At 39.6% G+C, this 14,119-nt stretch overlaps 1 protein-coding gene across 1 annotated transcript in view; it reads right to left on the reverse strand.

Annotated features, from left to right (window-relative positions):
* RAPGEF4 (Rap guanine nucleotide exchange factor 4) overlaps positions 1–14,119 on the reverse strand; it is a 326,591-nt gene that overhangs the window by 126,369 nt on the left and 186,103 nt on the right. Inside the window, exon 6 of the mRNA XM_052635961.1 lies at positions 12,298–12,317. Coding sequence (XP_052491921.1) covers positions 12,298–12,317 — 20 coding nt within the window. The remainder of the gene's footprint in view (positions 1–12,297; positions 12,318–14,119) is intronic.

Consider the following 14,119-nt stretch of genomic DNA (forward strand, 5'->3'; position numbering starts at 1 on the left):
AAACCTACCCAGAATCCCACACTTCCCACAACCTCCAGTGTAACCACAATATCTCTTTCTCCATGAGGTACCACGCCAGCTGCCTAGGAGTCAAAGAATTTAGTGACGTTGCTATTTAAAACTATTTCCATCCCCTCTGCTTATTTATGTCTACATATCTAAAAGCCACTGTTTACATATCTAAAAACCAAGAAGTGGGGTAGAATTGATGTTAACCCCTTGCTGCATCTAGATAACAAATTCATTTTTAAGAAGCACCCATCACTCATTGATGCATTTCCAGTTACTATAATTTACTTTAATATTTAATAATGATTTCTAAAAATATATAAAATATTTATTTTGTTTTAGCAACAGTATACTACTATTAGTACTAAATTGAAAAGAAAAATTTTAAAGGAGACTTTTGGTCATTAGAAATTTTAAAACACTAAGATTTAAACTTATATACTTATTTTTGATACATAATGTATAGAGGATGTATCGATAGAGACTTTCAGTCACAAAAGTACATTAGAATATGCAGGTGCAACATGAATCCTGGACAGCTCACATTTTGACACTTAACAAGAAGGAAAATTACCTTCTATTTTAGACACTGTTATGTTTGGGTCTTTGTTAGTGTAGCTAAATCTGTTTATTGACTAATATATTGGCATAATTAAAAGTAAACAGGCCTGGACAAAGATTTATTAGAATAGGATAAAAGTCTATGGGGTAAATAGAATGGATATATGACTGAAAGGAGGGAAAGAAATAGTACGACACTGACAACTGGTAAAGGAGTTTATTCATATATTTTAAAGTGAGCAACAAAATCTTTCTCACAATACTCAACTCTGAGTTAAAAGACAGCAATCATTCTATAAAAACATGCTGGTCAATACAATCACTTCTGGGGAAACTGACTTACAGAAATGGAACTCAGTATCTTTCTATGGACTTGCAGACCAGATACCCCTTCATTTAGAAACGTGAAACTATCAACAACATATTAGACTGGAAGACATGCGTGAATGAATGATGAATGAATGAGTTGGATATTTTGGCTAACTGGAGGTTCCCAAGTTCCCAGTCATCTTACAAAAGAAAATAACATTTACTATTAATATTTCCACTTTCATCCAAACATTTTGTGCCAAGTTAACTAAAACTTCAGCTGTCAAGTTAAACATGTAGAAACATTAGAATGGCCACCAGAGGGAGCCCAAGTGTTTTTCTGAATGTGTCAGAGAGCAAAGAGAAAAAGACAGAAAACACACAAAATATAAACCTGGGGGAGCCGGGGACAGGTGCATATGCGGGGAGGGATCATTACCTGTTTCAGTAAAAAGAATATCTTGTTGAAGGATGATAGTGCCCTTGTTGCAATATGTTCTGAATTCCTTTTCTAGGTGGTTGTACATTGTTATGTTTTGACAATTTAGATAGAAGAATTGGCTAAACATAATATTTAAAAAGCTCACATACCCTAAAACTGGAAGGTGCTGGGTAGACTGCCATGATGACATCCATAATTCTCTCTGGGGCCCAAAACAATCCAGGCGCCTTCTTCAGCTTACCGTCTTACTCTCTGCTCTCTTACAGAGCTTACTCTCTGCCCTATTCATCTTTGTAGTCAACTTCGGGTGTGGTTTCCTCACTTTGTTTGGGATTGGGCTATCAAATTACAGCACTAAATCGGTGCTTGATCTGACTTGGGAATTGTTCCTTCTCTTGGCTGAGCCAAGTTACATGGACATTAAGATGAACGACTTTTCATTTGGCATCCTGCTGTCTTCCCAGAATTAAGCACTGGACCAAGTCCTACCAGGATGCAAGAGCACCTTCATAAGGCTTCCCAGACCCAGTCTCCTCCCAAGCTAGAACCGACTGGACAACCTCAGTGATCCTCATGCTAGGATAATGTCCCTGGGCTGAGGTTACAAAAAAGGGTGTCATCTCATTTAGAATGAAGTTCCAGGAAACCTTAATGTAATGTTTTATATTTACAGGCAGTGGCCAAGTTTGGGAATTCTCCCCTGAGTTATCTTATTTGATCTCCCAACAACCCTTTTGCTGTGGGTGTCAGGGAATCACCATTTTATCAATGAGGAAACTGAGGGTCATGGACCTAAGACTTGTTCAGTGTTGCTGGCTATTAAGCGTCAGGGACAGAAGTCAGTAGACCTCTGAAGGCACAGATTATAACAATGAACAAGTATTGAATTCGGTCATACTAGTGTCTTCTGAGACACAAATAAAATTCTCCCCTTCCTTTTCTGTCAAACTACAAGTAAGCAGAAAGCAAGACACAAGCAAATTTAATGACCTCACACCTGTTTTACTAGTGATTTTCATGGTATGCTTTCTTAAGTTTCTTTTTCATGTTCAGATGGGGTAATTTTATAATGTATGCAAATAAATTAGCAGAAACCAAATTAAATTTCACAAGGATAGGTCCTCTGCTGAATGCTGCTAGATTTAACATGTTGATTAATGCCTTGAATATGGAATCAAAAGCATTCTTATTAAACTTAACAATGATACCCAATCAGGTGGGGGTGGCTGGCACTTAGGAGAACTGGAATGAAATTTAAAGTGACCTTGACAATCGGAAAAGGAAAAGAGGTCAAAATTCAATAGAAAGCTTTGTAGAGCGATTCATTCAAGAGAAGAGGGGGGCAAAAAAAAAACAAAGGAGAACCACAGAAATCAGAGAGCACCGACTGGGCAATTATAGCAAAAACGGAGCTGGAGATCAGAGTGAACAATAGGCTTCAAAGGCATCAGCTCTAGATCTGTCATTTTTAAAAGTAAGGCATGATATTGGGAGGGACAAATAGGGGGGAATTCAAGCTGATTCCCCAACTACATTTAAAAGAGATCAACCTTTACGGGAAAAAATATGGTGCTTTGTTGGAACCCTGAAATGCCTGAAGCTTAGGAGCCAGATACTGACAACTTTGCAAGGTCTCCTAGCAAACGAGAGTCTGAGATAATGATAAGTTTTTTTATTTTAAAAGATTCTAAAAAGTTCTGGTACTCTCTTCCTTTGTTCATGCAACGTTCTTCTTTCCCTTCTACCGGGGCAACATCTACTTTCCATCAAGAGGGCATGAAGGCTTTTCCTCCTCCTCCAGGAGGCCTGCCCTGAGCCCTCCCCTTCTGGGAACCCCACTGACCCCTCGTGTCTCCGAGAGAACTTACTGGCGGAGTGCTTCGCTTGCGTCATTTCACTAGTCTTCCAGGAAGCCCCCTTGCCTTCCACCTCTATGCTACTACTCCTACATTGCTATAACTCCTACTCTGCAAATGGGGAAACCGAGGAGTAAAAGCTTATGAACTGACTTAGCCACCTTCACTTGATTAGTAAGCAGCAGAGCTGGACTTGACTCACGCCTCTGAGGCCATGCCCTCACGCCACACCCGCCCAACCACGTGTGCCCACAGCACGGCACTGCTTGCTGTGTTCACATGCCACCTCCATCCATCTGCAGCTCACTGAGGTGCCACGCTTTATTTTCAGAGCCCCACGTGGGGCTTGGGATGGACCAATCCATATGCATTCAATGAAAGGCTTTCAAACAATTAGATGGCATTCTGTGGGAATTTCTGAATCATTCTTTGACTGAAGGAAAACAGAAAATAAAACAAAGTTGAAGAGAATCTACACATTTATAGAAACTGGAAATAAGAATTCTGAACAAAGCCAGATCATATTACTAATAGTGGTGTTAAAATTTTCTATTCAAGGAATTCTAAAGAATGCAAATTGCTAAACATAAGTTTATAATACCTCTGTATGTGTCTGTAAATGTACACGTGTGTATATGTACATCTATCTATATTGTAATTGTATCTAAAGATAAGGAGAACTAAAACCCTCAGAACATGACCCTCAGTTTCTTCATAAATGATGATAAAATGGTGATTCCCAGACACCCAGAGCAAAAGGATTGTTGGGAGATCAAAGAAATAGAGGAAAACAATACAAAGGGAAAGACTAGAGATCTCTTGAAGAAAATTAGAGATACCAAGGGAACATTTCATGCAAAGATGGGCGCAATAAAGGACGGAAACGGTATGGACTGAACAGAAGCAGAAGATGTTAAGGAGAGGTGGCAAGAATACACAGAAAAGCTATGCAAAAAAGATCTTCATGACCCAGATAACCATGATGGTGTGATCACTCACCTAGAGCCAGATGTCCTGGAATGCAAAGTCAAGTGGGCTCTAGGAAGTATCACTACGAACAAAGCTAGTGGAGGTGATGGAATTCCAGTTGAGCTATTTCAAATCCTAAAGGGTGATGCTGTGAAAGTGCTGCACCCAATATGCCAGCGAACCTGGAAAACTCAGCAGTGGCCACAGGACTGGAAAAGGTCAGTTTTCATTCCAATCCCAAAGAAAGGCAATGCCAAAGAATGCTCAGACTACCACATGATTGCACTCATCTCACATGCCAGCAAAGTAATGCTCAAAATTCTCCAATCCAGGCTTCAATAGTATGTGAACCATGAACTTCCAGATGTTCAAGGTGGATTTAGAAAAGGCAGAGGAACCAGAGATCAAACTGCCAACATCCACTGGATCACAGAAAAAGCAAGTGAGTTCCAGAAAAACACCTACTTCTGCTTTATTGATTATGCTAAAGCCTTTGACTGTGTGGATCACTACAAATGGTGGGAAATTCTTCAAGAGATAGGAATACCAGACCACCTGTCCTGCCTTCTGAGAAATCTGTATGCAGGTCAAGAAACAACAGTTAGAACCGGACATGGAACAATAGACTGGTTCCAAATTGGGAAAGGAGTATGTCAAGGCTGTATATTGTCATCCTGCTTATTTAACTTATATGCAGAGTACATCATGAGAAATTCCAGGCTGGATGAAGCACAAGCTGGAATCAAGATCGCCGGGAGAAATATCAATAATCTCAGATATGCAGATGACACCACCCTTATGGCAGAAAGCAAGGAAGAACTAAAGAGCCTCTTGATGAAAGTGAAAGAGGAGAGTGAAAAAGTTGGCTTAAAACTCAACATTCAGAAAACTAAGATCATGGCATCTGGCCCCATCACTCCATGGCAAATAGATGGAGAAACAATGGAAACAGAAACAGACTTTGTTTTTTGGGGCTCCAAAATCAATGCAGATGGTGACTGCAGCCATGAAATTAAAAGACACTTACTTCTTGGAGGAAAAGTTATGACCAACCTAGACAGTATATTAAAAAGCAGAGACACTACTTTGCCAACAAAGGTCCGTCTACTCAAGGCTATAGTTTTTCCAGTGGTCATGTTTGGATGTGAGAGTTGGACTATAAAGAAAGCTAAACACAGCAGAATTGATGCTTTTGAACTGTGGTTTTGAAGAAGACTCTTGAGAGTCTTTTGGACAGCAAGGAGATCCAACCAGTCCATCCTAAAGGAAATCAGTCCTGAATATTCATTGGAAGGACTGATTCTGATGCTGAAACTCCAATACTTTGGCCACCTGATGTGAAGAACTGACTCGTGAAAAGACCCTGATTCTGGGAAAGATTGAAGGCAGGAGGAGAAGGGGACAACAGAGGATGGCATCACCAACTCGATGGACATGAGTTTGAGTGACCTCTGGGAGTTGGTGATGGACAGGGAGGCCTGGTGTCTCCATGGGGTCTCAAAGAGTCAGACATGACTGAGAGACTAAACTAACTGAAAGAGAACTATAAAGTATTAATATTATCAACTCAGGGGAACATGTTTGACACCAAATTACTATTAGAAAAGAATCCAAATTCTAAATGACCTGTAATCATTAGATTACTTTATCCAATCTGATAACACTACAATTTTCTCTCCTAAACCTAAGACATACTTTGCAAATAATTTGAATTCAGTTTGTAAAAGCAAGGATAATAAAAGTTCAAGTACACCAAACAAACAATACTATATATATTTTAGTCTCACAGTCAATTGAGATAACACACTATTAGCACCCAGTTACTAGGGTAAAGCATCTGCCTACAATGCGGGAGACCCGAGTTCGATCCCTGGGTCAGGAAGATCCCCTGGAGAAGGAAATGGCAACCCACTCTGGTACTCTTGCCTGGAAAATCCCATGGATGGGCAGGAGCCTGGTAGGCTACAGTCCATGGGGTCGCAAAGAGTTGGATACGACTGATCGATTTCACTTCACTTCACTGGTGATGAATATAATTGCTTGCAGCGCAGGATAAAATATTTCTGAAGACAGCAATGTAGTCACTCATAACTCTAGAATCAGCAGTGTAGTGTCTTACTGTCAACATGACATCATGTTCCTTGCCTGGCAGAGAGTGGAACTAATTCTCAGCGGCACAGCCAATACCGAGCAGCCTCCCCTCAAGGCCATGCCATTTGTTAAAGGGAGAGCAGGCAGGGGCTGGCGGCTGGAGAGATTGGCGAATATCATTTCTTTTATGATATTTATTTATTCTTTAATGATTATCACTTTCAACCATTAAACACGTCTCAGGTTCTCTGCGATATCTTGCTCAAGTCAAATGCTGATTACAGAAAAGACAGAACATATTCAAAGCAGGGCTACATGATGTAACTCAGTGGTAGCCCTAAGAAACCATTAGCATGACTGCAGCATTCAAAAGTTCTGCTCCATCATGAGAGCACCGAATCAGTCACCAAATATCATTCATAGTATTATAAAAGAGAGTCTAAAATCCATCAAGGAACCATCACCTCAATACACCCTAAAAGATACCCTTTTATCAAGCAATCTCACAGCAAGCCAGTCCTGTGAACGCTGGCAAGAACATTCAGAGGTTACCAACACATGGCTTAACTGACAGCAGAAGATCAGATCATCAGAATTCCCTGCATTAACCATTTACTCTGCAGAGGAAGGACAGCTATACATCATCTTTAAAATTCAATCAGAAATAGAAACAGACTTATAGATATCAAAAACAAACTTATGTTTAGCAATAGGGAAACAAACATGGTGGGGGAGGGATAAACCAGGAGTTAGGGAAGAACACACACACAACTACTGGAAATAAGATAGATAACCAACAAGGACCTACTCTATAGCACACTGTATAGTTCCCTGTATACAGGGAACTCTATATTCTGTGATAACCTCTAAGAGAAAAGAATCTGAGAAGAATGAATATATGTATAACTGAATCACTTGGATGTACACTGGAAACGAACACAGCATTGTAAATCAGCTCTATTCCAATAAAATTAAAAAAGAGAAAAAAATTTCAATCAGAACACCACTGCAGAAGCTAGACAGAGAGAGAGAGAAAAGCACGGACCAGCTTTTATATGAGGAGAGGAAGAGATGGAATAAAGAGCAGAGAGAAATTGAGCAATGGCCTCCTGCCCCATAAAATACATAACTCACAAACACAAAGACAAACATTTCTTCAGAGACCAAGAGCTGAAGTTGTCCTTGGCACCTTGGACATTAAGAGGCTGTTTTTCCCAGGAGGTGGTGCAAAGTCAGTCTTTGCTCACTGAGCTGGGCTTTCTAATAGGCTAGCTAAGGAATGAGTATTTACACACTGCACAATGCATAGTTTGGGGCCCACAACACTGCTAAGTCTAGTCTTCACTTTGGTGATAAGCAACTTGTCCTTCAGAATGAAAACAAGCAGCTTGGGAGTTCCTGCTTTCAGCATCTGGTTGCTTTGCTCTCCTGTGTAGAGTGTCGCATGCTCAGCTAGTCACATGGGTATTGCTTCAGTGTGTGACAGTGCTGGTTAAACCATTCTCACCCTAGAACAGAGGGACATGGCTCCTGGGGCAAAGCTGTGAACTCTGGCCAAGGTGTCCTGATAAGTTCTGGATGCCTACTAGTCATGTTTTAAAGTAGGATTTTAAAACGGTGCTCCACCATTTACCATTGGTTTGAATTCAGTTTCAAAGCTGGAGTTGAAAGGTCTTGGACAACAAGGAGATCAAACCAATCAATCCTAAAAAAAATCAACCCTGAATATTCACTGGAAGGACTGGTGCTGAAGACAAGGAGATCAAACCAATCAATCCTAAAGAAAATCAACCCTGAATATTTATTGGAAGGACTGGTGCTGAAGCTGAAACTCCAATACTTTGGTCTCCTAATGTGAAGAACTGACTCATTGGAAAAGACCCTGATGCTGGGAAAGACTGAAGGCAGGAGGGTGAGACGGTTGGATGGCATCACTGACTCAATGGACATGAGTTTGAGCAAGCTCTGGGAGATGGTGAAGGACAGGGAAGCCTGCCGTGCTGCAGTCCATGGGATCACAGAGAGTCAGACATGACTTAGCGACTGAATAACAACAACAACATGGGATATTCTTTATTTTTTAAAGATTTTTTTTTAATGTGGACCATTTTAAAAGTCTTTAATGAATGTTACAATAATGTCCATTTTATGTTTTGATTTTTGGCTGTAAGGCATGTGGGATCTTAGTTCTCTGAACAGGGACCTAACCTATACCCCTGCATTGGAACATGAAGTCTTAACCACTGGACCACCAGCGAATTCTCTATGGAGTTTAAATTTTTTTTTTTAATGTTTTAAGTTTGTATAAGAATACACAATTTCCTTTCTCTTCATCTGGCCTAGAATCACAGCCAATCTATAATGCTAAAATAAGATGCTGTCATTTAATTGGTAGGAAACACTGATTTGCTTTCTCTAACCTTGAAGAAGAGCAACAATAGAGATGTTATTATAGTTCCTAAAAATTCCTAAACTTGCTAACCTATTGACCCTAATAGTTACTTGCTATTTATTCTTCTACTGTGCTGTCCTTAATGAGAATTTTCACAAAGCACGTAAACTATGTCCTTACCATTTGCCATTTAAAAGCTTACGTCTTTATAATAATTTCCAAAATTATTCCTCATATAAATAACCCATGATCTTTTTTTAAGTTTGGGAAGCTTAAGTAATCTACTTAAAAAGAGACCTACCAAATAGTTTTGCAAGACCCCCAGGCTTGCTTCTTATTAACTGCTGGCATCATTTCTTCCAGGGCTTGGGAAATCCTTGAGCTCTGAGTTGATAGTGCTTTGTATTGGGAAAGTATCCTTGCATACTTCACAAGAAGCTTGCTAATCACACTGTCAATGCCTAAAACATGAAGCTCTCAAATGATCCTTTTAGAAACAAGATGTTTGTAAATCAGAAAACAGGATTTTTTTCTTAATAGCCTCCTGAGTCTATTTTCTGGTTCCTTCCATACTGAGGAAGAAATGTATAACTTTCTAAAACTACAAAACTCCTTAGCAGTTGCCTCTCAAAAGAGTGGAGCACAATAAGCAACAAAGTCTATCTAAGCAGAAAATATTATAGACAAGCTCATTTCTTCAAAGGGCAGCCTTAACATTCAACTAGAAAGCTTTCTTTTCATTGTGAGTATTTTTACCTTCTGTGTTAAACACGGTCAGCCAGGTATGGCACTCACAGGAGACGCACAAAAAGAAAACTTAAGCAGATCAAAGAGAAAAATCTATAAAACCAAAGGCCGCAAGCAACTGCAACCACGCCAAAATGGTTTCCTTGCTTTATTAGTTCAATGGTCATTTTTTCTAACACTGTTATCCATTATTTTGCAGGTTCCAGAATTCAGTGTGTTCTAAAGTTGAATGATGTTCCTACCAACTACAGTAAGTAGTAAACAAAAGAATCCAGCAAGTTAGCTGTCAGCCTATTTGTTTCTATGAAAAGTGCAACTTGTGAAAAGCAAGTTCCTTTTATGAAAGGTAAGCCTGGGTCTGAAAATAAAATATAGCTGGCAAGGCAGCTAAAAACACCACCTACTGATGTCTGATATAGGATTAAAAGTTAAACATGGTGATTAACAAAATCAAGAGTAGGAGCTAGAAAAAAGAATATATTCTTTATACAAAGAATCTGTTTGGACCCTGAGACAATAGCCTAAGTGCTTCTGTTGCAGTCTACAGGCATATTATTGCTATTAGAGAAACATAAAGGGTCTATAATATTGCCCCACATGTAAAGAAGGTAAAGGATGAAAGAAATCATCCAAACACAACTTGTCTCTTATAAAGGAAGTAATTCAATTAACACCACTTTAAGGCTCTTAGGCTTCCTTTTATCTTTCTAGAGCTTCAACCCTACTCATGAATGTTTTTCATCTTATTTGCTTTATTTTGACTGATGGCATTGGAGAGCTTTCTGAATAACAAGCAGTGACATTCTATCCACTCTACTTACTGATAGAGAAAAGTATGCTTCCTTTTACTAGAGAATTTGTCATAGAATGACCCAAACAAATACAAATAAGCATGCATGATGACTAGTTACTGGGCAGATAGCCTGGCCAGCCCCTTAAATCTTTGAGGGCAAGATGCTGTTAAAGTCCTTGCATCTGACTTTCTATGAACTTCAAATTCTTCTTTTGTTATGAAGCGAGCTACGTGACAGCTGTTAGGCTCTCTACTTAGAACGCTGTGTCTGTTGTTCCACTGCAGGGAGGTCCAACCTAAAGGTCACCGGGTGTCTAAGACAGACTGAGCTTCCTTTTGAAGTTTAGAATATGTGAGACCTCCTAGGGCCTGGCCATTCTGGGTGTGCTCTCCACACCACTGAACGTTCCTTGATGAGGAAGCACCAGGCCCTTTTAGCATCTTTATTTAGCTCATGATCCACATATTATTTGTTACAGTGTGCTTTGGAATATCCATATCCAAAATGATGCCAAGTTCGATTACTTTAGAGTCTAAGAGCTATTTTTTAGACTCTCCATGAACCTAGAGCTTTACTCAACACACACAGATATATTTTTAATAGCAAAATACCATTACAAAGGTTCACTGAACAAAGGTATTTTAAGAAGGGGTAGAAGACATTTGTTTATGTCAAAAATGTCCTTTGGACACTTGGTCCACATCAAAAGGTCCTTGAAATTTGGTTACATCCAAAAAAGCACATAAGCATATTTGGTCCATGGCAAGTGATTTTGGAAAGGACAAATAACAAAGTCTTTTTGGCATGGACCAAATGTCTCCATGGATGTTTTCAACAGGACCAGATGTCTTTCAAGGTTAAGGAGAGCCATAAGATGTAAAAGGATAATTACTTTATAAAGGGTAGGATATTTTTCAGAGGAGAAAAAATAGGTAGTAAATGATATAAGACTTGATAAAATAATTATTATAACAGTCGTCACATTTACTGAGCTCTACTGTATGAATCTCTATACTTGCCACAGATGATCATATTTAATATTCATGATGGCCTCTTCAGATAGTTACAACCAACATCCACATTTTAAAGACGAGGCAAGGATATCTATAGAAGTCAAGAGGCTTGCACAAAGCCCCACAACTAGGAACTGAAGTCCTCTGCTGAACTCAACCGATGAGGATTTGATGTGACATTTGAAGCGATATTGCTAGGTCTTGAACCCAAGTTTGTGGTGGTACAGCAGTGGGTCAGAATTCCCCACCAGCCCTGTAAAACCAGCATTATGAAAACAGGAAGACCTAAAGAAAGCTAGAGTCAGACCTTTGAAAAGCAGTACGAAATAGTCTGAAATTACCATAGACACAGGACCAAAAGCGGGGAAAAAAATAGAAAAGGGTGATAGTTCTGTAACACTGCCACCGGGGACAGCAACGGAGGCACGCAGTAAGTTGATCCATCCCAGAACCACCAAGCACCACTTCAGGTTAATCCTTACACACTTCCACATTAACCCTCCCATGCTGTTGTCTCAATTTAGATCCCAGTTAATATCATTCATATTATTATGTACACGCAAACACTACCAGCCTTAGAAGGAGTACTCGGCGCTGGTTCTTGGTAAAAGGTTCATCCTAAACTGCCGAGGCTATTACCTGTTTGCCCTAACCAATTAGATAATTCATTATTTTCGACTTCCAAAGAGAAACATTAACTCTAATGTATTTGGGTGCACTTATAAAATCAACTGGCCTCAAATTTCATATTTTATATTTCTATTAAGGAAAAACAGTTTATTTCCTATGTGCCATTAAACTAATGATTTGCTCTACTGCCAGTATGCATCATGGGAGAAAGAAAACATTTAGCAACGTTTGCCTCTAGGATAACCTTTCTTCGTACTAGTTAATATCAAGGACATGTGATGACCACGTCAAAGCCATTGCCCTTCTCCCCTTCATATTTCACAGTGACTCACCCACAGATGCCAGAGTAAGATTAGAAAAATATTTATGACTCTGTTGAATATGGATAAAGAGCTCTCTTTGTTGATAGGGTTACCACAATTATTTTTTTTACCTTATGACAGTTTTTAGAAATTAGGCAGAGAAAGAGAGAGTAGTTACTCACGTTCTCCTTGTCAGGAATCCCTAGAAGGGGAAAGAGAGAAAGAACATGAGTTAGAGGATCAGCTTGGAAAATGGAAATGAAATCCCTTGCTGAAGCAAACCAAGTAAAAATTTGATGTTTCCAATTTGTCTTTCCATAAAAATGTACATAATGCTACTTGGGAAAATAGCAGCTCCTACCACAATCTGTAACATAAACAAATCAGCGAGTCAGAGCAGGGCTATGTGCCAGACAACAAGATCTCATGCTTGTTCTGCTTTTCCACCAGACGCTTCACTCTCCTAGAGGTAAAAATCCATCCCTGCTTATTTTACACCATGTGAGCAACTAATTCCTCTGTTTTGAGCACCAGAACACTCAGACTTTTAGGAAAACATGTCAGACTCTTAAGTTGCAATTGTTATAGTTTTACAAGGCAAACCACCTCACACCATTCCAGGGATCTGAACTTGGCGGCAAGTTGCACATAAAAACCACCAGCACACAATTTTTATTTTGGGCACAGCCAACTCTTGCTACTTTCAAATCAGGTGTGAGCACAGCAATGGCTGTTTCCAGGGATGTCTCAATCTCCTTTGCAAATAAGTTATTCATCCATTCACTCATTTACAAACATTGGCTCAGATGGTAAAGAATCTGCCTGCAAGGTGGGAGACCTGGGTTTGATCCCTGGGTAGGGAAGATCCCCTGCAGAAGGGAACAGCTACCCACTCCAGTACTCTGGCCTGGAGAATTCCATGGACAGAGGAGTCTGGCGGGCTACAGTCTATGGGGTCATAAAGAGTCGGACAGAACGGAGCAACACACTTACTCACTCACTCAATGTTTTTAATAAGAAGCCACACAGGACTTAAAATATTGGCATTAAAAGCACCAAGCACCCATCCTGATAGGCAGCAGTGAGCAGGAGAGGGAAGAAAGGAATAGACTGCTAGGAAACATACCCTAATTAAACTTTGAGCCCCATAGTATCAGGACATTAAAGCTCTGACAGAAAACAAGGGGATGGAGAGGGCTGTTCTCTCAAGCAGAGTATTAATGAACATGTTTGCCATCACTTCCCAGATGGCTCAGAAAGAGTAAGGGTATCTCAAGGTCAGCACTCAGAAATTCATCTCGAATCCATCTAGCCATTTATCCTTCCACGCATCCAACAGCCACTTATAAGGACTAGATTTGACAGAATGAGGAGATACAGGGTTGTAACAGAAGCTTACTTTCTAGGAGGTTTAATAAGACAAATGCAGTTGTACAAATCATCATACTGGAGTGGATAGAAGTTAGGGTATCTGTAGAGAAATAATATTGAAAAGGTGATCTCAGGACATGTAGGAACCTGAAAGTTGGGCTAAGGCATTAGCAGTCTTGGAATTTCACTTTCTATGGCTGGCAGCAGACCATCATTAAAGGTTCGGAGCAACAGAGTGATCTGAACAAGAAAAAGAAAGGAAGGGACTTTTCAAAATTAAAAGACATTTAAGATATAGAAACCGGAGACAATGACATGGGTCCTTGATTGAAGTCCAGAGACATTCAGTTGGGGAAATCTGGACTTGGATTCAGGGGGGGCCGTTATTAAGGAAAATCATACTAGCAATTGGGTGTGATAATGGTGTGGCTTTTGCATGGAAAAGTCTACATTTTCAAAAATGTCTGCTGAAATGTATATATATGACTAGAAGAAGAAAATATGGCAAAATGATTGTATGAAAATACCTATCAAGTTAATAATAATCACATTCAAGTATTAGAGTTTAATATTAATTAAATCAAAGTGATGAAAATACAGGTGTTAACTGTATCATCCTATATGTTTGTAATT

Source organism: Budorcas taxicolor, chromosome 2 (genome assembly GCF_023091745.1).
Source record: "Budorcas taxicolor isolate Tak-1 chromosome 2, Takin1.1, whole genome shotgun sequence".
Classification (NCBI taxonomy): Eukaryota; Metazoa; Chordata; class Mammalia; order Artiodactyla; family Bovidae; genus Budorcas; species Budorcas taxicolor.